The sequence below is a fragment of the Callospermophilus lateralis genome, chromosome 8, assembly GCF_048772815.1.
Source record: "Callospermophilus lateralis isolate mCalLat2 chromosome 8, mCalLat2.hap1, whole genome shotgun sequence".
Taxonomy (NCBI): Eukaryota; Metazoa; Chordata; class Mammalia; order Rodentia; family Sciuridae; genus Callospermophilus; species Callospermophilus lateralis.
In genome coordinates, this window is record NC_135312.1 from 54,598,995 (window position 1) to 54,625,797 (window position 26,803).

General features: G+C 34.9%; 1 protein-coding gene across 1 annotated transcript; it reads left to right on the forward strand.

The window, feature by feature from the left end:
* Nucleotides 1-17,513: 17,513 nt before the first annotated feature.
* Nucleotides 17,514-26,792, forward strand: Npffr2 (neuropeptide FF receptor 2). The gene is made up of 3 exons (XM_076865056.2): nt 17,514-17,841; nt 21,806-21,905; nt 25,958-26,792. The coding sequence occupies exons 1-3, from the start codon at nt 17,514-17,516 to the stop codon at nt 26,790-26,792; spliced, it is 1,263 nt and encodes a 420-aa protein (XP_076721171.2).
* Nucleotides 26,793-26,803: the final 11 nt, after the last annotated feature.

Consider the following 26,803-nt stretch of genomic DNA (forward strand, 5'->3'; position numbering starts at 1 on the left):
GAAGGCAGCAAAATGGATTCTTAGGCCTGTATGTAACAATTCTTTATAATTGTCTTATCTCACTTATCAAGTTCTTGTATCTATAATCTATATTTTTATTAATCTATAAACTATAACTTACACTCTTATTGATTGTATTTATCAGTTCACACCACAACACAAATGTGAAACATTTCATATGTTTCTGAAGAGTACCATATTATCTAGTCTTAATACCCCTGTATACAGTTTCCAGTAATATCATCCCAGATTCAAACCTCATATTCTCCAAAGTGTATGTAGCTGGGGATGGACCAAAGTGGACTGGGGAGGCCAAGGACTAATTATATTCCATATTAAGAAGGTCTTAGTACTAAGTTCTCTCTGTAGTACTTTTTCTATGCTTCCCACAATATGGTCTTTCTAGAAAATATGGCTGTCAATAACTCCTGGAAATCAGTTCTTCCCTCAGAATGCTTGTTGTCAAAAACCAGAAATATTGTATTAATATTAAAGGATATTCAAGTTACAGAACATTTTAAATTGAATAAATATTTTCACAGGGTATTGCTAAATGACACAGTAAATTGTGAAGCCTGAATTATCTTCCCATAGTCCAAATATTTAAAGATAAAATATTGAAATGTACATAGCCTGTACAATAATTGAAGACAAGTATAATAAAATGGCAAATTTTCTCAGATTTTAGAAATGGATGAAGTGTTGACAATTTAAGTGATATCATTTATACTTAATATTTTCTAGGGATGCTTAGTTGATATATCTAAAAACTTCTGCTTGATTTTCAACACACACACTTTAAAAGTAAATTTAGATGTTCAAAAAGTACAGGGGGGCGGGAAAGCCAAATTTCTGCAGACTTCCATGGAGCATATGCATTTGAGTAATTCTAAGATATGCATGAGTTTTACTGTGGGCCAGGGTGAGTGACACGTGTGGATTAGGGTTAACTTTGGTGCTCTGCAGCTGGTGGAGCTGTAGATTTCTCAAACTGAAGAAAAAGCCAACATCAGCCAGAAATGAATTTGCCCACATGAAGGGAACTGTAGGTGAGAGATTCACAGCAATGGGTCAGTGTCTCTGAAGAGCCAAGAAAAGTTACCACTCAAATAAGCATAAGCTTAAAACTCTGTCCAGTCCAAGGAACACCTCATTACAACCCTGGAAAGAGAAGTGGGACTTTGCCCCTGCACCTGTCTGCCTAAACTTGTTCCCCCGTGGGAACTTATATTGACAAAATGGAGAAGATGCTGCAGAGCAGTTCAGGAAGAAGAAGAAAAGAAACCAAGGAGGCCTCCTTGTTAGGAATTATAAATTTTTAATTGTACTAGACTGGACATATTAATTAGTATACTATTTTTATTTTCAGAAAATAATTTGAAAAGCAATAAGACTTCTTCCAAAATTCACCTAAGGGGCAAGGAAGAAATTAACTTCAAATAATAAAATTAAAGGGTCAACAGGATAAAAACATGGTTGCTTCCACACTGCATCTCATGAGTCATGCTTGATTGGTGCAGCTATAATACACAAATAAAATAGTCTCAATCTCAGGTACCTTGGAGATTCAGTGTCAACTTACCTCCCTTGCAGCAGTATCTCCAGGAATTCTCTGGATTCATATGGTTCTTTCCTGTTGCATCCTTAATAGCTGCTTCTTTTATAATAATTTTATTATTTGAAGGATGGAGGATAGTCTAATTCTATAGTATTTTTCCAAGTGAAACAATTCTCATATTGAATAGAATGTGTTACCTACTTCAAAATGATATTATTTTCCTTTCCAGGACATTTATTTTAAAAATATAAAGTAAAATGGCATGGTAGGAAACAGACTAAAATGTTAGGTAAAAGGTTAGGCAGGTGTGTTTCTAAGTATAAGGTTATAAAAAGTTGTTTGTTTTTATTCGTATTCTCTAGATAAAAATCTTAATTACTTTTTCAAGATCAGAACTTTTGCTCATCATTATGCTTTACTAACAATTTCAAGTATATAGCCCATCAAGGAGCTCAATAAAAGAAGGTTTGGGATGTTGAGGGTGGCCTCAGACTTTGAGATGGAAAAGCCTATCAAATGAACTTTGTAAAAATGAAGTTCCTTCTTTCTGTATTAGATGCTCACTCGTGACCCAGAATAATATTTGGGACCTCCAAGTAAGGTTTTGTGGTGTTGGCTAATACAGCAGAATGATTTTTCATTCTATGATGTATCTCAACTCTGTATCTCAGTGCCATGACATTTTCTGGGGAATCGTTCCTCATAAATCCACAGATGCTGTGTTTATTTACTATCAGCAAAACTTAGGGATATCCTATTGGAAACATTAAGTGGGTATGGCTCATCATCTTAGAAAGTATCATTAGTCTATCTTGAGGTACAATTACATCCGTAAGGACATTAATCCAAATCATCAGTCTTATTTTCTTTCCCTGGGTGCAGTTTCCCCATAGTTGAGAGAGAAATGAATCACTGGCCACTTTTAACACCTTCAACAATTCACTGTTTGAACTAGTTAATATCTCTCACCACGCATTTCTTATGTTATTATTATTTGTCTTACTATATTTTAAACAAAGGATAAGTCATTTAATACCTCAAATGACCAATATTTAATACCTCAAATGACTCCCAATGGGGAGTAGAAATAGAGAATGTTCACAGCAAACATATTTCTTTAAAGTTCATTTGATATTTTTTTGCACCTTGGTTACCATTTAATTGTACAAAATTAGTAGGACCTTTTTTGTATGCTTTGATAGAAACATTTAATTGAATGTGCAATGTTTCTAAAGTCAAATTCACTTTCTCTTCTGGACAATAAATTTCAATATTTATCATGTTTTATATTAATGGAAAATTTCAACTTGGCTTCTCAAAGCATTTCCTAATCAATGCAATTCTTCTGACCTTCAGATTACAGATCAATGAGAAGGCAGTCTTTTTTCTCCAGAGAAAAGAAATCCAAAGTTTCTTCTAATATTGGCCATTAATCAGAATCAGATTTGATAAGGATATACAACAGTGTTTCAGATACTTCATATGAGCAGACTCATTCAGTATCTTTCCTTCTGTGATTGGCTTATTTCACTTAACATAATGTTCTCCAAATCTACCCATGTTGTTGCAAACAGCAGAATTTTCATGGCCATTTATAAGTGATTCCTTCCCTGTTGGCCTTGGGGTGCAGTTTCTCATTAGCCCTTTAGCCCTAAACTCCTCCATGCCTGCTCACTACACAAATCAGATAATGAATTTAAGAAATCTGGCCAAAGCATCTGCTTTATTCCAAATCCCTTCTTTGCCAACAAATGGATATTTCTCGTGGTTATGTATATGACACAATTTAAATCTTCCTCTAAATTCCCTCAGGAATTTTTTTTAATGATTGCCCATTTCCCTGACTGTATAACAAGATCACTGGCTTCAGCTAAAGAGCCTTTGCTTCACCTCTGTCTATTGTGTAGATCTGCCCTTGTCTTCTTCCAGTAAGCATTTCCCAAATGCAGGTATATCACTGATGATTTACAAACAGCAAGATGACGTAATTCAGAAATTCTCCTCAGACAGTTTCCTTTGATTCCACTGGGAGCAATTTGTCAGACATAAAGCATGCAATGTGGATAGAGAGGTCCTCTGCATACTTTATTGTCAGTCCTACATGCCATGAAGCATCCTGCTCTTATATGCAGTGATCCTCTTCTCTAACCATTCCCCCTTCATGAAGTATGGTCTTTAATATCCCACTTTGCAGTTCATGGTGATTTTGCCTCTGACTTTACCTAAGACAAAGTATTTTAGGTTTCAGAGTTACCTGAAAATGGCTTATTGGGAACAACTATCTTGGGCAGATTTTGTGCTCTCAGCATAAGAGGCCTTCACTGAACTATTTCATTTCTGCCAATAGCTCCAATCTGTGCAATTCTGGTCTCAGATAGATCTAATATTAGCTAAACAGTCAAATGATAAAGTCTTGCTTTATCCTCTATTCCTGCTTCACCACCCTTTGAAAATCCTTTAGTAATCCGTTCTACTCAAGACTTCCTCTCAATTTCAATTATCCTCCTCATGATTTTGTGAATAGGGGCCAATATGACACTTAGATTAAAAACAACAACAAAAAAAGTTCTGCCAAAACCAAAGCAATCCTGTTTGTTTCTAAGTCTCTTGTCTATTGGCCAATTCTGTAAGAAACCCATTTTTTTGTCTGTTCATTTGTTTCAAAAATGATTTTAGTTTCTCTAGTTCATGCAATTCCTGGGTCTTTGATTTATAGCTGAGTTTATAAACCTGCCTTTATCTGTCATGTGTATCACTAGAGACCTCAATGCCCCTTGACTTCTTAGTCAGAGGAGAAATTATCCTAATAATAGTCAATGCAGTTTACTAACTTGCTTTGACTGTTTATTAAGTCAAAGCCTTATCTTATGAAATTATGGTGGTTATGTCAGCTATTTCAAAGGTACTTTGCCAATACAATAAATTTACATGAGTTCTGTTCTGTGAGAATGCAAATTGTGCCTGCTTATTATTGGAAATCATGATCCATCCGCCAAGTTTACAACGACAGAGCAGTCCCACTGGCCTTTTGTGCGTCCTCTATGATTTTTACCATATAAGACACAGTTGAAGCATTTGGAATAACCACCTTGTTGCCTGTTTGATAACCTACAGTTGTCATGTACTGGACAGACAGGTCTGCTAAAAGGAGAGCTAATGGGAGTCAATAAGCACACCCCAATCATTCTCTCAATCAGAGTGGTAATGTTTTGTATATTCTTGGAAGTCTATTGCTTTCTATGTATTGTGTAAAAGAATGTAGGAAATTACCAAGGTTCCCATTTAATGTGTCTAATTAAAACTCCAGAAAAGATGACTTAGACAAAATATTCCTGTTCTCCCACCTTGAAAAAAAAAAAAGGATTTAGGCAATATTCCCTATCCACATCAGATATACATTTATCTAAAGGCCATTAACCATTAAAAAGTCTCTCCAGTCCTACTTTGTGCCTCTAACCTCAGCCTGACCTTGTTCTCTCCATGGTATTTCCAATCTTTCCAGTTTTATCTTTGGGGCATTCAGAGCACCACCTCTATCTCATAAGTGCTACAAAACATTAAACACCTTTATCTAGTAATCCTAAGGAGCATTGCTTACCAGTCTCAGGTCCTTTCATCAAAATGCCCATGATTCCTTCCTGGGAGCTGGGCAATCATCTCAGCATGTCAATCTTTTTGGGACTAATGTCTTTATCCATGGAAATAAGTTCAGGTTGGTGCTCAGGGACTTCCCATATTGAATCATGACTCATTATTTGACTTGATTTCTTCTATATTCTAATATAGAAGGGTTGAACTTACAGAGACAATTTAAAAGGTGGGAGGGAAGACTGAAACATCTCCTTGCTGCAAACTGGCATTACTAGCTAAGGACTATGGAAGATTAGAAAATTAAAATACCTTACATTCTGCCATAGTATTAAATATTAGACTTATTTTATATAAAAGACTCACGTGTGCAGATATGAGAATAAAGCTGGAATTAGGTGGAGTGCTGCTCTCAGAAGGAGAAGCAGATCTAAAGAGTTATGCCAGCAATCTTTATTTATATATGTCTCATTATCAGGTTAAAGACTATGCAAGAATTATTCTTTGTACTCAGGAAAGTTATAGAACTAGAAACATCTGTGTAGCTTTTCCACAGTTGCAAAGTACAATGTTAGGATCTTTTTGTTAGGTCCACTGTTTAAAGTTATGGTTAAGCAGGCAGGCTCAGGAATAGCAGAACTGGTGAAACATTGTGGTTGTCAAGCATGAAAATTCCTCTATCCCTGGGAACTATGTGCCTGAGGTCAAGGCCAACACTGATAAGACTCTTATCACAGAGCCTCCTCAGGCAGGGTGTTACCATAGCAATTAGGCATCCTGTGCCCCAGGCACCAGGCACGCCACAGCCATGAAGTCATCAGAGACCCCCAATCTCAATCACTGCTCTCCCATTCTCTGTCACCACTCTCCACATCTTTTCACCCTCCAAATGTTGGTACTACCATACTAACCTCTTAGTAGAAACTGTACAGAGGGGCTGGTGGTGTAGCTCCGAGGTCAGTGATAAAACACTTGCACAGCAAGTATAAGGCTCTGTGTTCAATCACCAACATAAAAACAAGCACACACACACACACACACACAAACATTTTTATTATTTTACAGTGGTTTTTATAAACCACTTAAACAGTTCTATTCAGTTGAATGGGGTTATTATTTCCTCTCTATCTTCTCATTTCTCTACTCATGCCCTTTTGTTTTTTATGCATGGGTCTTTAATCATTATGCAGTCTTCTGTGCTTTAACTGAGTCAGCAAGTCCATCACTGTCTCTTCAATATTCTTGTGGCTTCCTAAAAGCAAATTACATAAGGGAAATCCTCCAGATTATTACAGCATTTTTCATTATCCTTATTAGAAAGATTAAATTTAGTGTGTGTCTCTGGTCATCGAATAGCCACCTGGTGGTCACTTGTACTTAACACATGCCTACAGTGTCAGATGGTGTAATATATTTGTGGGTGAAATGGTAGCACAGTTATCCCTCTTACTATAGGTTTGCTGTGCTTCTACTTTCACCAATAGGGGCAGATTGATTGTGATACAACTGGGATTATCTGATCCCAGAAGACCTCAACCACTGAAGATTGCTCCCCAGTTTACATGCTTCTAAAATCCACAAGGTATTCAGACAGTCTAAGACCCCTGCAGATAATGATTCACCATGCTGCTGCTGATTTTTTTTTGTGTGAAATGTTGAATATCCTTGGGATTCAGTATTTACCTGACCTTTTCCTCTGCTCTTTGTATAGTATTTTGAGTAGACAATGGCCCAGCTATATAATTTTGTGAAGGAGTAGGCCATAATTCACATAGTCTTAGAAATTTAAGTAAGTCTTCCATGACAGGAAAGAAACAGCCTCACTGCATTCCCTTACAGGTGTCACTTACCAGAGCCACTAGCTCTAGACAGGAGATAGAAATATTTCTATTCCTCTCATCTAGCCACCTCTTATCAATCCACTTAGCCTTTCCCCTCAGGCATGTCTTCTTTTTCCAAATCCTATTGTCCCAAAGCTTCACCATGTCCTACCAATAATGGTCAAGGAGTCATCCTGTAATTAAATCCTCATTATTTTTTTTTTCATCTACAAAGGGTCAGACTGGCAAAGAAATATAAGGAACAAAAGCCTTGTTCCTTATGAAAATTTACCAGTAATTTCAGGGCACAGGCAATCAAGAGGCTCAGACAAACCAGAGAGTTGTATGGAATATCAAGACCAGTTCCCTGACACTCTCTTTCCATGTTGAGATATTTCTGGTTCAAATAGCAGATGAGGTCTCCAGGTATAGTTCTGCATGATTGCCTCACACAACTGGAGGAATATTGAAACTATGAAATGTCTTTATTTCTCAATTTAAGGAACACTTTCCAGGGAACCCAGCATCATAGATCTTTAGTTTATAATTTATTTTCTACAGGCAACTCCTAATTAAGGATATGTAATGAATGACCAAAATTAGTCTCTCTCATAAAGAAATAATTGAATACTGACTCTTCCATGTCTATGCTCCTCTTTTAATATCTTTCTGCTATGTAATATAACCTGTTCAGAAATTATAGATATCAGGACACAGACCTTTGGGAGGTCATAGCTCTGTGAGAAGTTTAAGTTGAATAGTTAGGGTCAATTAGCATTTTTCATATCTGAGGTACAAATTGAAATAGGTTAATTTTGTAGGATTTTCCTAATTTGAGAGTTTTCTGATTATTTTGATGGCATTAAAATAAACTGCTTGACAAGGATATTGCTAAAGTGATATTATGATGTCTTATAATGAAGGGCGTGCATATGATACCTATTTGTGGCACAATTTGGAATATTTAATCATTTGACTAAGGTTGTATTTGACCAGTTTCTCCAATGCACTTTTATAATTTTTGCTTTGTAATTAATAAGTATGATGTGGAGAGAGAATTTCAGAGAATGCAACTGTTCTGCATCTTATCAAATTTTTGCCCACCACTTCTAGCTGTCACTGATGATTCTTTCCTGAAATTATTACCATAGCGAATGTCATGTGGTAACTTTCTAAATCCATTATTCATTCTGCATTCATTACTTAGAATTCATACTACTTTTATTATTTGGAATGCTGTTTCTAGAGTAAATCACCATTTCATATTATTCATTTATTTATATTTATATCAGTATGGGTTTATGGACTCTATTTCATTCAATGGGTCATCTTTTATTATCACCACTTATTTTAATGCTGAAAATGTTCCAGAGCCTAAATACATGGATACCTCTTTCTCTTTTGACACATTTCCATGTTAGCATTACTTTACATTCTGCCATAGTATTAAATATTAGACTTATTTTGTAAGTTTCACCACCCACATTGACATTGGTCATCATTTTTTGTTGTTCATTTGGGTAGATAAGAGTATTGAAAAATTAAATTCTGGATTTTATGTTTTCCCCCCTGAGGTTTCATTATACCTACGCCTTTTCACTGGGGAAAATACATTTGTGTGTGTGTGTGTGTGTGTGTGTGTGCGCATGTATGTTTATGTGTGCACACATTTGCTTCAATTTCAGACCAATACCACAAGGTTCATTCTAACCTTCCTCTTTTCTACATTTTATCTCACTTTTCTTGTTGTTTAGAAACTTGTACCCCACTACTCACAAAATGCCTATATATTTGCTTAATCCCAAATACACATTGTATAACTAAAGAAATCCAAACCATACCAAAAGAAACAATAGTAAGACCAACCACCTACTTATAAGGTTCAATATTGGCCTCTTCTAATTTTTTAATCATTAGAGTAAAGGTATGTTTTTAAAGTAATACTTTCAAGAGTTATTTAAGTTTATTTCCCTTTTCTCTTTCAGTATGTTTATGGTATTCATTTAAAATAGAGCTGGTTGCTTTGCATCTGTTTTTGTTCTATTTTGAGTTTTTGTTTTCATCCTCGTTGCTCTTAGTTTTTCACTCCTTTCCTCTTTCCTTTCTCATCACCACTTCTCTTGTCCCCACTTTTGTTTCTCTTTCTTTCAAAACACAACCTGGGTCCAAAAGCTAGAGCCATAGCAGAGTTATATATGTATTTATTTTGCATTCTAATATTTCCATTATTTTCTTTTTATAGTTTTTATCTCTTTGACATAATTATCCTTCAATACATACTTTTTTCACCTTTTCTATTAGATTCTTTTGCACACTAACTGTATCTTTAAAAAAATTGATGTCAAAGAATTCCATCATTTGAATCATCTCTGGGTCTGGTTCTATTGATTATTTTTTATTTTCAAATTGGTTATTTCTCCATGTTTCATTTTATGTCTCATGATTTCCAATTGAATGTTGGACACTGAGTGTAGACCAGCAGACACTGATTTTTTAAATAAGGTTTCTGCCTAGAAATAGGCATAGCTCTTTGCATTAGCTGCTTTAGAGATTGTTGATTCAATCCCACTGGTGATCTAGCTGAGTTCAGGCTTCAGTGTCACTTATGTTACCTTCAGTGCTTCACAGCCTCACATTTCCTTTTCCTAGTGGTGGGTTATTCAGCAGATATAAATATTAAATAGATGAGACATGGAGGTGAAGTGATAGGCATTTCAGGTCCTCCAATTCCTTGGGAAAATGAACCCAGAGGGTACACTAAATAACAGCTTTAAAAGAAAATTTTATATTTTAATGTTTTTATTAAACCATTTTTGCAAAAGATATCACATTCTCACTGTGCATACACACATACATGAACAAATGTCAAATTAGAACTAAATATATGATATAATATATATGTAATTATAAAATTAAGGTAAAATATATATAATATATTTTGTATAATATGTAGTTGTTTCTAATTTGACATTCTTGCAAATATTTTTGTATTTAATATTCTGGATTTCTTCTCTTTGACTACTAAAAGTCCTTTTATACAACTCAGTTTAAATTATTTTTAAAAGTTCATTAAAGAAACTTATATGTCTAGAAGTTAACCCTTTTTAGATTGCTAACAATGACTTATTGTCATGATGAGTACATCATGAGTATATGATATTTTTAATAAGGAAGATTATGGATGACTTAACAATTGTCAATACAGGTTAAGCACTATTTTCCAGAGGTCGTGTTCTAAAGAATGAGGAAAATATTGCTTCTACTGAATAAAGGGAAGAAAATCTATATTTTCAATATATGTGTATGTGACTATATTTGTTTTTATATATTACTATATTTTTAAAATTTATGTTTACATGGGTAGAGATAAATACATGTGCATATGTTTTTGTTTCTTTTGCATTCAAATATTCAACTGTAAAAATAACTTAAAAGTCTAGAATGTTCACATCTTTGATGTTGTAGTGAGTAATAGCAAACACCTGAAGCAATGGTTTTATATTTAAAATTCAGCTTCTTAGATTGGCTATAAAGGTATTATTTCATTGAACCACTCTAATACTTTTTCTTGTTGAAAACTATTACACATTTCAGCCTTCTATGATAATACCTCTTAGTTTTCTCCATCAAGGATCTCTCATGATGAAAAGATACTGCCCAAGGAAAATAAATCTCAAGTAAGGATAATACTAACTTGCATATCAATTAGATTTACATGGAAACTGGTGACCTAGATATTGATAGATTTAATGAAATAATCTAGTTCTGTTATTAGGAAATAAAGAGTCAAAGCAAATTGTACTTACATTCATTATTCTATGTCATCTGTATCTCTATATTCAGATTTTTTTCTGATTATAAAAGATTAAAAATTTACAGAAAAAAGTCTAGGAATACAAATAAGCAAAAAAATGTATAATAATTACCAACAATTCCATCATATAGAGTAATCTTTTACTATTGTGGCAAGTACGATTCTAGAAAGGAAAAAGGTTTAATGACTTCCACCCCTGATTTCTCTATCCAAAGCTCTAGATTCTCCTCCTAAAGATAAGGATTAAGGTCTGAGTAAATTGCAGTGACTAGGGTCTCTAAAGGGAGCCCCTGCAGTTAAACCTATATCCATTTCCTCTCCAAATTCAAAGACGAAGGAACAGTACAAGGACTACAATAAAACTTATTTATCACACATTTCTCTATGTGTAAATGAAGAGTTTAAGACTAATGGTAAAATAGCTCATGTTTCTTACATTAATACAACTTTTGAATTGAGACTTTGTTTTGTGTAAAAGATATCACAAGCGGAGTTCTGCAGCAAAGATGTGCTGGGCCCATAAAACACTTCACACACTTCAGGGACACGTTCCACGGATCATTCAGTCCTCAGAATGGGAAGTATGTAAATTTGACTTCCTCAAGTTGGCATACACAGTCCTTTTAGTCCTTAGGTAATTTCATCTGTAGAATTAGCGTGATACACAGAGTGCCCTTTAAACAATTCTGTTCTCTTACAAGTCTTTGTCCAACTCTGTATTTGCATGAGCTCTTCCAAATAAAATATGATTTTAGTTTATTGATAATCCATTATAAGAGAAGGAAAAGAGATGCTACCCTCTTAAAAAAAAGAAAAGAAAAAGAAAAACTCACATGGAGTTTAAGTGAGTCCACAGGATGTTTTTAAAAACCTTGTTCCATCTACGCCTTTCTATCATAGTATTCCTTATCTCAGCAGATACATCATGGATAGGCATCTTCTTTGGAAACACATTGTTGCCATAAGCTAAGGGCTTTAGAAAACATTATGCAAATATGAAGCATATGTCTGATGATGTATTCTACCATCTGTTTTTCAGCTCTAATTGAACTCATGGCCAGATGTTTCTTTTTTAAATTATAATTTGATAATTTATAGTTGCATATATTTATAGAACACAAAGTGATATGCTTTATGAACACAATGTGAAAACATTAAATTAAGCTAAAACTCAAAAACTTAACAGTTTTTCATGATGAGAACATTTGGAATTTACCCTTTCAGCGATTTTGAAATGTATATTATTCAATTGTTAACTATATTGATCACATTGCACAGTGGCTCTCAAAAAGTATTCCCTCCTGAGATTTTAACCTCAAGACCATCATCTTCTCTTTCTCCTGACCACCAGCCTATGAACCACCATTCTTCTTCTTCTACAAGTTCCAATGTTTTATATTTTACATATAAGTGAGAACATGTAGTATCTGTCTTTTGTGCCTGGTTTATTTCACTTGCATGATACTCTTCAGTTATACTCTTGTTTTTGCCCATAACAAAATTTTATTCTTTTAAAATTCAAACAGTGTTACATTATGTACACATACCACATTTCTTTTATGCATTCATCTGTTGATGGAGACTTAGGTCAATTCTGTAATGCGGCTATTGTGAATAGTGCTGCAATGAACCTGAGAGAGCAGACATCTCTTTAACATGATGATTTCAATTTTTTGGATAAATATCCAAAAGAGTAATTGCCAGGTCATATGATAATTTGATTTTCAGTTTTCTGCAGAAACACTATAAAGTTTTACATAATGGCTTTCTAATTTACATTTCTACAAATAGCGTACAATAGTTCCATTCTCTCCACATTCTATCAACACTTGTTATCTTTTGTCTTTTTATAGTAGCCATTCTGAAGGGTGTGTGATCTCATATAACCAATTTTAACTTGTGTTTTCCTAATGATTAATGATGCTAAACAGTTTCATATATCTGTTGGCTATTTGCATGTCTTTTGAGAAATATATGTTCACATCCCTTGCCCTTTTTTTAATTGGGTCTTTCAGTTTTTGCTCCTAAGTTGCTGAGCTCCTTATATATTTTGGATATTAATTCTCTATTGGAACTATGGCCTACAAATATTTTCTCTCAATCCACAGATTCTCTGCATACTAATAATTATTTCCTTTGCTGTGAAGAAGCTTTTAAGTTTGATATAATCCCACTTGTCTTTTGGTACTTTTGTTGCCTGTGTTTTAAGAGTCAAATTCAAAATACCATTGCCCACATCAGTTTTGCCTGGTTTTCTCTGTATATTTTCTTCTAGTGGTTTTATAGTTCATGGTCTCACATTTGTATTTAAGCCATTTTGAGCTGGTCTTGTGTGTAATATGAGATAAAGGTTGATTTCGTTCTTCTGCATGTGGCTATCCAGTTTCCCCAGCCTCATTAATTAAAGAGACTATCATTCTGTATAATCCTTTTCTGGTTTCCATTTGAGTGGAAATTTGAAATTGAAATTCCTTCACTTTCAATCTGTGGTATCTTTAAAAGTAAGTGAGTTGAATTTCTTAAAGGCAGCATATATACATGGGTCTAGGGTTTTATGTTTTGTTTTCCTTTAATCCATTTAGTCACTCTATTTTTATTAGAGAATTCAATCCCCTTTAGTAAGGGTAATTATTAATAGGTAAGAACTTACTACTTCTCTTCTGTTAGTTGTTGTTTTCTGATTATTTTATAGATACTACATTGTTTCTTTTTTGCACTCTTAATATGTTCTTTTGAGGTTTGATGGTTTTATGTATTGGTATCCTTTGAATTCTTTCTATTTTGCTTTGTGCTTGTATTCTAAATTTTTCTTTGTGGTATTTCTTTGCATTTTCTTTGTAGTTACTGTGAGACCACAGTGATATCAAGCTGTTAACAATTTTATTTCATAGAACAACTATGTACTTTTACTCCATAAAAGCATTTTATGTTTTTTATGTCAGAATTTACACAATTCAATAATATGTATTCTTTGACAATTTGTTTCAGCAATAGTTGTTATAAATAGTTTTGTCTTTTAACCTTTGTACTGCAATGAAATTGCCTTATGCACCAACACTACAGTCCTAGAATATTCTGAATATGGGACTCAGAGAAATCCTGAGGGGCAGGACAGTCAGAGTAAGACTCTTCTTTGTCTTCCTTATTTGGTTTTACTTCAGTTCTATAGATCAAATGGCTGCCTCAGGCTAGTTTCCAAGTATCCTGGTTTTCAAAAGAATGTTCTGGTCTGTAGATGGTTGCTAGTTGAACTTTTTGTGGGGAGGAGTGTTTGAGTTGGAGACTTCCTATTCTGCCATATTACTGATGGTATTCATTATAGATGTTTCCTATCAACATCCAGTTTTCTCATGCAGTTCTCCTTTGTGTTTGGGGTTTCTCTGCTTCAGGCACAGACATCCTTAGATCTTCCTGTGACTACTTTTCTTTTGGAGACTGACTGCGAAGCTTCTGTTCCAAGCTGCTTGGTGCTCTTCTTTCCAGGCTCTGAACTCCAGACACCCTCAGTCTGACTGCATGTATGTGACTAGGTGTAGTCCTGCTCACATGAGTTCCTTTCTTTTACTCCTAAGTCCCTGCCCCATCTCATAATCACTTTGCTTTTTTTCCCTTTTTTAAAAAATTTGTTTTCCTTTAAAATTGTGGCTACAAAACACAGGAAAAGCAAAGAGAGGTTTAAAAAAGAGGAGAAAGGAAAACATAAAATTGAAAATTAATGGAAACTATTGGAGAAAAATAATCCCCTTTCATAACATTATCTTTAGTAACTTACTTTTGAGTTACATTCCTATACTCAATAGAACCACAGAAAACCATTCAAAGTATCAGAAATGATTAATACATAGTTTAATACTTATTGTAAATATTTGCACATCAAACATGTTTCTCTAAAATGATAAAAATATACACTTGATGAATGTTATGGTTTAGATATGAGTTGGTCCCACTGCTTCCCCAGGAAAAGCTCATGTGTAAGACAATGTAAGACAATTTAGAGGTGAAATGATTGGCTTATGATCACTTAATCTTAATCATTGCTTTGATCCACTGTAAGGATAGCCTTAGGCCTGAGCCAAAGCAACTCCATATTAAAACTCCAGTTTGAAACCTGCAGTCTCACCAGGGACACCTAACAGAGCCCTCCAGTATGGCCCTCAGGCACAAACAAATCACTGTCCCCTACCCTGACAGACTCAGAGTGAAGTCTCTGGCATGTTGTCCTTGCCCCATAAAGAGGAAAGGTGAGAAAATCAGGGTGGGGACCACCAGACCAAATGTTTTAACCCCCGGGTAAATGATGTAACTGAAGACCTGGTGGCAGCTGATGGGGATTGAAAGGGTGATCAAAAGCCCCAAAATTTGGTATAAAAAATGGAGCAAATGAACAGACATTCAGCCAGCTGACACTGATGCCCTCACGCTGGAGAGCCTGATGAGGACCTGGACTGACACCCCAACTCTTCTCATTATTTGCCTGATCCTCTGCATTTTCCTCACTGTTCTCAAACTCTACAGCCACATCTTGACCCTGGTGAGAGCCATGGCTTCTCCTTACAACCCTCTCCTCAACTGGCTGTCAGCTCCACCCCAGGAGAAGCCTGCCTTGGCTCCTGATCTGATCACCACAATCTGAATAAGAGTGCATCTGCTGGACTTAGAGCCTAAGGCTTGAGACTTTTGATCTGACACTTGAGCTTAGCATGCAGAGGGAATGTCTGTCATGAGCCTGTCATGATTAAGTGTGTTTGCAGTGCTTAGAATTAATCTAGAATTGTTTGCTGTGAATTGATTATGTCTATTGCAGTGCCTAGCATTAACAATTGTCATTTTCTTGATTAAGAACCTATAGAGTGAAATTGTATTGAGTGATTTGAGTGAATAAAGCATTAACAAAGGCAGAAGCGTGTGGACATTCTTTATTTCTCCCCATGGACTGCATAAGTCGCACCTTTTTGCCATTGTGACATCCACTGGTAAGAATTAAGTGGATGGTAATTGTAGAATGGCTGGAGCATGTGGGTTCCTGGGGGAGTGCCCTTGTGGTTTATATTTTGTCTGTGGTGAGGGAAGCAGTCTCTGTCTGCTGCCTGGTGGCCTCATTCTGAGCTGCTTTCCTTCTCCACACTCTTCTACCATGCTGTTCTGCCTCATCTGCCTAGAGAAATGTAGCCCAAGATAAAGACCAAATAAAACTTTCCTCCTCTAAAATTGTCCATATCAGGTCTTTTGGTCACAGTAGGGAGTGGGGTGGGGGAGGAAGCTAAGCTACAAAGAGATCACTAAATACCTAAAAGTTATGCAAATTAGAGTCTGATTAGCCACCAGTAGCAGATCCATTTGAATTTATCTCCACCAACTCAAATTGCAGAAAATTACACCAAAAAAGTGAATACAGTAGCTCAGTTGTTAAGTCCATTGTCAAATTCATCTTCATTTATGGATACATATACTGTTCTGTCTAGTCAATGAACAAGCTGTGCAGAAAAGAATTAACAAGAATGCCTGAGCCTACTAACTTTAGAAAGATATTTATATAAGGTTGACCTTTGGTTGGAGTCTGGGAACTTAAGTAGTAAATAGTTGTCTATACTAATATAAAAGTTTTGTAAGTCATCAAAGCATTCTCCACTCCTAGATTGTACAAACAACATGGTTCATGAGCCCAACACCTACTCTCCATCTGGGAGTCTAGAATTTTGATACATTCTTGGAAGAAGTTACCCATGGGTCCTTTTTTTTTTTTTTTTTTTAATGAAAATTGGGATGCTGAGTCTCTAATAAACTTCCCTGTTAACAACACTTCACACACATTGTTACAACTGGTTGCTGGAGGAATTAAGTCCTGTGTGATTCTATTGAGAGATGACTCTTGGGAGCTTGTGCCTGATTTCCTACAAACTTCTTCCCATGTGCCTTTTCCCTTGCTGATTTTGCTTTTCATCCTTCACTATCATAAATACTTTAGCTCTGAAAGTACTAAATACTGAGGCTGGTGAGTCCTCTAAATTATTCCTAAATGATTTGGTCCATCTCTAAATCAGTCCTTCCCTGAATCACTGAATGTAGGAATGGTTTTGAATACCTCTGATATACAAAATTTGATTGAAAGGGTCACATTAAGATATATAGATTCTAAATAAGTTATTAATGCATTATTTGTGAATAGAATTATTCTAAGTGAAACTAAGTAAATAGCCTGCCATGATTTTAAGAGAGTCACAACATGGTGGCTATATCTGCATACAGAAGTATGCGATTTTTTTTTCAATTAACTGAGTCAAACTAGAATAAGGCAAATACAAAAAACTCATTTCTATGGAAGTAGAATCTTATTCAGATTATCAGAAAATCTAGAGGCATATAAGTTAGCCTAATGGGAACAAGTGGGTTTTGAAAGGTTATGATAACTAGAAGTAGGGAAAAAGAGAATTTTGAAAAGGGGAAAGTTGCAAATGGGTAGAGGTTATGACCAAAGATGTAAAATATAGAGCATATCAGGAAATAAAATATAATAATAACTGCTGCATATTTCCCAACACTCTTAGAATCCCAATAAATTGAATGCTTTATTTATAACTCAGTCTTTTCTATAAATATGGATTATCTTAGGAGACCCATCAAAATTCAGTGATGTCTTAAATGTGTTCCTGTTATCAAGCTGAAGCACAGAACCTTTATTCTGCTGGTTTCTAATTATACTTTTCTTTTCTGCCTCTCCTTTGTAAGGTCCATCATGAGGGAGAAATGGGACTCAAACTCTTCAGAAAACTGGTATCACATCTGGAGTGTCAATGACACACAGCATCACCTGTACTCAAACAATAGTATTACCTATGTGAACTACTATCTTCACCATCCTCAAGTGGCAGCAATCTTCATTATTTCCTACTTTCTGATCTTTTTCCTGTGCATGATGGGAAATACCGTGGTTTGCTTTATTGTTATGAGGAATAAACACATGCATACTGTCACTAATCTCTTCATCTTAAACCTGGCAATAAGCGATTTACTGGTTGGCATATTCTGTATGCCCATAACACTGCTGGACAATATTATAGCAGGTATGTTGACTGCATAGTCCATGGTTGATGTAAGAAAGGTTTGCAACATATCCCTATAGCCAGGGAAGCATTATTCCCTTGCAAATATTTGTGCAGTTCCAGGAACTACTCCAGGTACCTATTCTCATGGGATATGCATTCTAAAGGAGGAGACAACACTAAACAGAGAATTTGAGAATAAGAATTATGGGGAAAATTAACTCAAGTGACAGAGATGGAGAATGTAGGCTATTCTTTTTATAGAGCGCTCACTAAACATCCTAAGAGTATGATATCTCGCATTTCTTACCAAAACATTTGAATTTGTTAAATATAGACAAAAGAACATAGAGTACAGCATGAATATAATTAAGAATAATATTAGGACTGTACGTTTCAGAGAACTGGTGCATCTGATTGCAGTTGATGTACTTGAACATCATAGAAATTTCAATCTAATAATATACAGACATTTAGGCCCTGTTGTGGTTAGCCAGAGAGATTTCTATCAGTTTTTGAGGGAAGATGAAGCAGTCATGATGATTTCTCAAAACATGGCAGTTTACACGTACAACGTAAGTCGTATCACACTGTAAAGGTTAGGCATCTCCTTTCTAGGACTTCTGTGTCCACATTATTGCTTCTCAAGCACCACCTTAATGTGTTCTAGAAGTATAGAAGCAATGTATTTCTAGATAACCACAGCGTTTTTATACTTAGAACAAAATTAATATTCATTGTATTAATGGAGAGCCCTCAAGATATTCACATTCAAATCTGCATAAGAATAGTGAAATAATCACAGTCTATTTAATAGCCCTACCATATCCTTTCACAGCACTCAACATCAATTCACTGAAGAATAGGAAAAGAGCTTTCTTTCTTTTCATCCATTTTCTCCTTCCTTTCTCTGGAGTAGTTGCCTGCCAAGGATAATTTGGGTTGCTTATTCTATCAGTTCTGTCCTGAATTGATCAGGAGAATTTCTGATGCTTATCATTAAACAAATACTTACTAAGGACGTAAAATGTTCAAGATACTATACTAGACAAAGAGAGTGAAGGAATTGATAAAAATTGTTGTTCTCAGGTAAGTCGCATTGTCAAAAAGTAGTCTTAATATTTTCCCCAGAAATATTTTTTAAATTATTATTTAACAATTTTTGAATGTGAATTACTTCACTTTACCTCTTGATTTTTATTCTAAGTAGTCAGCACTTTTTATCTTTATTTTTGGTAATTAATAACATTTTCAGCACTTTTTATCTTTATTTTTGGTAATTAATAACATTTTAAAAAAATATGTTTTCAATATGATATTTTTCTTCAATCTGTACAAGACACAAATTTTGTTCTCATAATCCACTTCCACTCATAAAGAGAAACATAAATTCACAAACTTCACCTTCTTTCATTCTCCCAATATAACAATGAACAGTTCTATTTAAATCAATATCCAGATATTTAAATCAATATCCAGAGTATACGTTTCTATTTTATGTGTATCTTACCCTTGCTGAACCGTGGAAAGTGCTCTGATAGCAATTTCTCTTCTATAAAATGTTGTTTTGTTTTTCTTGATTTATGGAGATCATCACACTTTGATTAGTGTATTCAATCTAATAATATATAGACATTTAGGTCCTGTTGTGGTTAGCCAGAGAGATTTCTATCAGTTTTTGAGAGAAAAACTTTTTTTCTGCTGTGTACCTGTCAGTAATGTATCCTCAAATTCTCTTCCAGGACTCTCAGGTTAATAACTTCGTATATCTATGGTTACCCATGAACTGCATCTTTTTCCTACAGTACCTCTCCAGGTATTCTCTGACTTTTGTACTGTTGGATTTTTTGCTCTCCAAGCACGGAGCACAGAAATTTGTCTGGAATACTCTTCGCTGGTATTCTGACAATTATCTTCACCTTTCTTTGCGTTTTTGTGGATGCCATGTCTTCTTCTTTCTTGCCTTATTCTTTCCTGAGAAATAGCACATTGAGATAAAACATATTTGAGATCTTGCATATCTGAAAGTATCTTCGTTTTGCCTCACACATGATTTTAGTTAGCAATGTGAAAAATCATGGTTCAGAAATTTCTTCCCTCAGAATTGTAAAGGTATTGCTCCTTTATTACTGTTGGGAAATGTGGAGTCACTGATGAAAAAATCTAGTGCCTTTTGACTCCTGCTTCTTTTGTTCGTGACTAAGTTCGAAAGCCTTTTGAACTTGTCTATATGCCTAGTATTCTGAGTTTCATGATATTAAACTTTGTATTACATCTTTTTGGTTTTTATTTATTGTATTATATGCAAACTAGATATTTCAATCAGAAAATGAATTTTTTCAATTTTTTCTTCCAGCCTTTAGATTAATACCTTATCTCTGTTATCACATCTTAAAATTTTTGAGTATTTTTTTTATCTCTTGCATCTTCCTCATACTATCATACTGTACTTGTTTCATGGATGAAATTGCTTCCTGCAAGTTCCCTGTGCTGGAGGTTGAGGTAGACCACTCTCAGCTTCAGTAGTTAGGGACTTTCATGGCCAATCTGTGTTCTTGGAGTCATTGTCCCCTGAAGTTTGTTCTCTGGTTTGTTGCTATAGGGACATAAGACTGGTTGCTGCATTTCAGAGCTGAATGGGTCTCTGGGTCTGCAGTCACTTAATCCTTGGTCATCACTATGGCATCCACTAACCCTGCACTTGGTGAATGAGCTTTAAGCCTCCACTCTTTTGCCAACAGAGGAGAAAAGCCAATGACATGTGATTGGATTTATTTATAATTTCCACTGTCATCGTGTTTTCCCAACTTTGCACGCAATAGTATCTGGCACCTTGGTTTCAATGGATTTCTGCTTTTATGCTTTGGCGCTGTCATTTCACTGGAGTTTGATGAGGTATATAAAGTAAAATTTAGGCTTATTCTTTCATGTTCACCCCAGGGTTACATACTGCCTTTCACCTTTTTTTAAATAATATTATTCACAACCTAACAAATTTTAGGACTGGGGAGACATTTAGTTTCCATTCAGTAGTCACTCAAGTACTTATTTTAAGATGTTCTAGACAGATGGTGGTGTTTTCTTGTTTTTTTTTTTCCAATATAGCTAAATTATTAAGAATGAAATATTTTATACTAGATAAGAATATTTTGCTTTGGAAAAGTAAGTTGCAGAATATTTTTAAAAGATAAATTTTAGAAATATGAAGCACGTGTACAGAATGTTTTCAAGTGGAAGAATATTGTTATTTCTCTTTAATAGCAGAAGAGCATTTTGAACATCAAACTGCTATAAATTTTTTACCAATTTCTTTTATAAATTTTCTAGTACCTGAGGTTTGGTAAGGAGGTAATGAAAATAGACTGCTTTTGTCTGTGCAAGGGGCTCTTCATTCTGGAAGTAGCTCTGATATAAATTATTTTGTTACATTATATATAAATAAATATAGCGTATTTATTCTATATGTAACTCCTGGTTTCGTATAATTTATGGAGTATATTTCCAAATTATCAAAACAACGTTCTGACTCTTTTCTTTATTTAAGGGGTATTATCACATAAGGGTTAATGGTTTGAATTTTGGAAACCTATTACCTGGGTTAGGATCCTTATTAAGCTGATAACTAGCAATGGCAAGGTATGTGATATTTGTTTGATGCCTTGCCTACACATATCTTGAAGATAATAAAGCTTTCACAAGCTTGTCATGGAAAAAAAAATAACTTGTCATGGGAATCAGCTATGTTAACAAATGTAAAGCACTTATCATAGTGGCTAGAATATGGGAATTACTGTCTAAGTTTTGACATTGTCATTAGTGTGCTAAAAAAAGGAGGGTCTGGAAAAATTGGTGAAAATACTGAGAAGCATTGTTCAGTGGCTATCATTAAGAAAACAGTTACCTTACTCTTGATGTCACACCATTCTCTTCATAATTTCAGTGATGATAAATGATCTTTTAAAAAACTGTTCCATCTTCCTTTCAGGATGGCCATTTGGAAATACAATGTGCAAGATCAGTGGATTGGTCCAGGGAATATCAGTTGCAGCTTCAGTCTTTACTTTAGTAGCTATAGCAGTGGATAGGTAAGTCAGCACCAAGTTCTGAATCCAGGGAAACGGGCATGTCTACATTGAACCCGCCAAAAAATATATAATCTACTACATGTGCACAAATCTTCCCCAAATAGTATTCATAAATTACCTTTTTAAGAACAAGGCATGTACCTACTAAAGGTTGGGTAATAAGAAAATAATCTATTAAATTGTATATATTTCAAAGTAACATAATTAGGAATAGTACTGTTTTACATTATTTCACACTGGAATCTAGAATTTTCTAATGGTAGAAAAACAAAACATGCTGAAATAAATCTGAAATATTATTCAGATTTTAAGGTTAAAACTCATTTATTTATCCCTTCATTTACACACTTTTTTGAAAGTTTATGATGTACTGGGTACTGGTTGTATAACATCTAAAATCAAGAAGATCAAGTGTTGCCTTAGGAAGTCTATAAACTGATGGAGTAGACAGACCTATTTAAAAATACTTACTGCTCTTTAATAGGGGTGCAGTACAGAACAGCCATTGAAAGGAGAACATGATTAGTTGTACCTGTTAAAACAGGGAGCACTAGGCAAAGAAGAGGTGAGGGGTCAGGAATTGACCTTAGGAAGAAACTGGGGAAAGCACATCTTTTAAGATAAGCATGTACATGGGATGCTTAAAATGGGGTGGGGGTGGAAGGGCTTATCTAGAGAAGGGCAGAGGCAGTTCTGCTAGGTCAAGGAGAGCTGAGTGGCACATTAGGCTACAAAAGGAGGCAAAGGTGGATTTTCAACAGGCTCATCTCTCGTTTTAAGCAGTGTAAATATCGTCTAGAAAACAACAGAGAGCTATTGAAGTTTTTGAATCAGGAGAATAAAGTCTAGATTTTCATTTTAGATACATTTGTAGCAAAGGAAATGGACTGGAATTATACCAGATAAGAGAAAGTGGAGCTGTTAAGACACTTTGTAGCATCATAGATGGGAGAGGGGGTACATGTGTAATAGGACGGTGGCTACTGGATGAACAGATATTTGAGGGATAACTGAAAAATGAACTGAAAAGTAGGCTATTACCTGAAACTAGCCCAATAAAGGAAAAGGAAACAACCAAACAATAGCATCAGGTGTGTGCAGAGAGAAAGAGTGGGAGAGCCAGGTTAAAAAGATGAAATCAAATGGAATTATTGACATCAGAAGAACACAATTGTAGATTGCATTTTTAATATTAGTTTACTATTTATACCATCATTTACACATTGATGTAACTTTTCTCCAAGAACTTATCATGTAGATCTTTGTTTATTTGGTTTATAAGTAAGACAGTATAACTGGAACATTTGCTAATCACCATATGCCAAAGGTATAAGATTTACATTTAAATTTGGGGCTTACTACATCCTATACTACTACTATAATTACACTGTGTTATTATCTATATACTTACTTATACTATTATTAATAATACAAATGCTACTATTAAATTGTTTTATTATTATAGAATATTTTAAATTCTATACTTTAGTTATATAAATAAAATGTGTATATTTAGAGTAAATAAAAACTACAATATTTGCATTTTCTACTTGAATTTTGAGCATATCATTTTTACTTCCACATTACATTTAGTACTTAAATATTCTTAAATTCTTTTTCATTGTTTTTATATGCCCCTGGATTAGGTATACAAATAAACATTGATCTTAATTTTAAAAATAAGATTAGAATCCATAAACAAATTGTGCTATATACATTCAATGGATAATTTCACAGTGATTAAAATGAAGTAGTTATTTTATGATTAAAATGAATGAATCAACACAAATCAGCATGATTATATTTTAAAAGCATAAACTCTCAAAAAAGAGATTTCAAAATAAAATATGCATTATCATCCATTGTAAAACGTTATAGGTATAAATTAATACTGAAAAAGTATAAAAAACATACGAGGGATAGGTAGCCACTTCAGAATGTCTAAGAAAAAAGGAAGAATAGGAATGAGTAGATTGGCCATAAGGATTTTGACTGCATCTGTAATGTTTATTTTACAAATGTGATGTAAATATGACAAACATTTAACATTTGTTAAATTTGGATAGCAAGAGCACATTCTTGGTACACATTATACTTTTATTCCAGTTTTTATGTTTGATATATTAAAAAAAGATGAATTGCTAAATGAATATAAGACTATTTTTATTTGTATGCTACAATGCTTTAATTTTTCAGAGATATTAAATTATAATTGTGTTTTACATATGTTTAATATTTTTTACAGAAGTAATTTTAGTTTTACTCATTTCATTTTTAAATGTTTGGAAGGGGCACCAGTAAAATCAAAACAATAGGAATTGTCATTTTAAAAATAAATGTTTATTATAAAAAATTGGTAATGACAAAAAGCCAAATGACTATAATTGAAAAACTGATCCTGCCCTTGTAAAATAAAATCCTTCAATGAATCCCCACTATTCTCTGGATAAAATGTAAACTCTTTAGTACAGTTATATATAAAATTATGTGTATGTGTCTGGGTATACATATATAAAGATAGATGTAGAATGAAAAAAATACTATTTGAAACACCATGAGTTCATCTTTTTTGAAAAAGAGAAGCAAATACCTAGAAATTGACTCTAGGTAATGCCTATGAAATTAACCCTAATTTAAAGGTGGATATATGGGCGAATTCATTGCTGAGAAGACTAGAGGGACACTTAGAGGTCAAAGGAGAAGAACTTACTGAAGAAGGAATAGGATGGATGCCGAGCAGTATAGCCCAAGCTGATTAATTATTCTCTGAAGACATGTCCCCTAAGTTAATCTGAAGTTGTTGTTCAACCACTAGAAGCTCTAAATTCCCTTATCTGCAGATCTGACCAGTAATCAGTTTCATAAAATTTCATTTTTAAGAAGTCATTATGAAAATCTGAAAAGATTAAATAGGGACTAGTACTTTGAAAAATGGTAAACTTGCATAATAATAGTATGAGTGTATTATAAGTAATAAGACAATAAACATCAATAATAACAAGTTCTACAATAACAAAATAGTACTAAAACGAATTAGGCATACTCTAATACTGATGTTGAATTTTCATGCTCAGCAGAGGATGGCAGAATGTCAGAAAGGCTCCAAATCAGAACTCATAATGGAAAATCTCAGACTCCTACAGCATGGAACAAATTGCTAAAACATTTAGTAATTTGACACAATTAATGCATTATTACTTCTTATGATTCTGTGAGTTGACAGGGTACCTCTCTGTGGTTCTCCTGCTCTGTGTGTGGTAGCTGGAATCACTAACAGTGCAGTGTTACCCTGGGAATTCAGCTGAGGCTGGAACATCCAAAATGACCAACCTGTCATCCCCCAGGGCCTTTTCCCACATGCCTCTCATCTAATTCAAGCTTTTAGAACCTGGGAGCTGAATTTTAAGAGGAAGCATTCCAAAAGGACACGCCCCAATGTGCACGAAAAGCTTCTGTTTGCATCATGCTTGCAAATTAATGTCCTATTGGCCAAAGCAGATTTCATGGCCAAGTGCACAAAAGATGTGTTGGGGAGCAGAAAAGAACAGGAGGAGAAAAAGTCATTGATGGCTACTGATTAACAGGCTACCACAGCCTAAGAGCTGGCAGTTTACTGAACACACTATTGAGCTTAAGAGCCTGAGCTCTGGAGCTGAACTCTTTGTTTAAAATCCTGCATAACAGACAAGATTTTTGCTTTTTCTAAATTGATTTCCTCAAATTAGTTCACCAAGAGAGGCTTAAAGTGACCACCCATACTAACCAATGAAACATTGCCTGGAGCACAGTCTTATATAGTCATATTAAAAAATATATCACCATTTTTACTTTCTTATTAATAGGGTCTATTATGCTCCACTTTTTTTTCAAATTTTGGATTAAAATATATCTCATATATAAATTACAGAAAATAACAATACATGGCTTTCTACCACAAATGGTAAGTTTCCATGTTTTTGAGGGAAATGAGGGTGGGAGGTCCTTAAAGTGGATTCACGACTTGGTTGGAAGCTGTGAGGCAATGCCTCATTCATATTTGCCTTTAATTGCAGATTCCGGTGTGTTGTCCACCCTTTTAAACCAAAGCTCACTATCAAGACAGCATTTGTCATTATTGTGATCATCTGGGTCCTGGCCATCACCATTATGTCTCCATCTGCAGTAATGTTACACGTACAAGAAGAGAAATATTACCAAGTGAGAATCAACTCTCAGAATAAAACCAGTCCAGTCTACTGGTGCCGGGAGGACTGGCCACATCAGGAAATGAGGAAGATCTACACCACTGTGCTCTTCACCACCATCTACCTGGCTCCCCTATCCCTCATTGTCATCATGTATGGAAGGATTGGGATTTCGCTCTTTAAGTCTGCAGTGCCCCATACAGGCAAGCAGAGCCAGGAGCAGTGGCATGTGGTGTCCAAAAAGAAGCAGAAGGTCATCAAGATGCTCCTGACAGTGGCTCTGCTTTTCATTCTCTCCTGGCTACCCCTATGGACTCTGATGATGCTCTCAGACTATGTTGACCTTTCTCCAAATGTACTGCGGATCATCAACATCTACATCTACCCTTTTGCACACTGGCTGGCCTTCTGCAACAGCAGTGTCAACCCCATCATATATGGTTTCTTCAATGAGAATTTCCGCCGTGGTTTCCAAGATGCTTTCCAGCTCCAGGTCTGCTGGAAAAGAGGAAAGTCCCAGGAAGCCTATGTCCTAGGAGCTAGAAACAATGTGCTCATAAACACAACTGCTCAGCTCGCTCGGGAACCTGAATTTCAAAACCCACACGGGGAAAATTTGCTTTATGGAAAAAGTGCTGAAAATCCCCAAAAGGAATTAGCAATGGAAGAATTGGGAAAAGCTCCCAAGAATAATGAGATGTAAGGCCCAGTGTG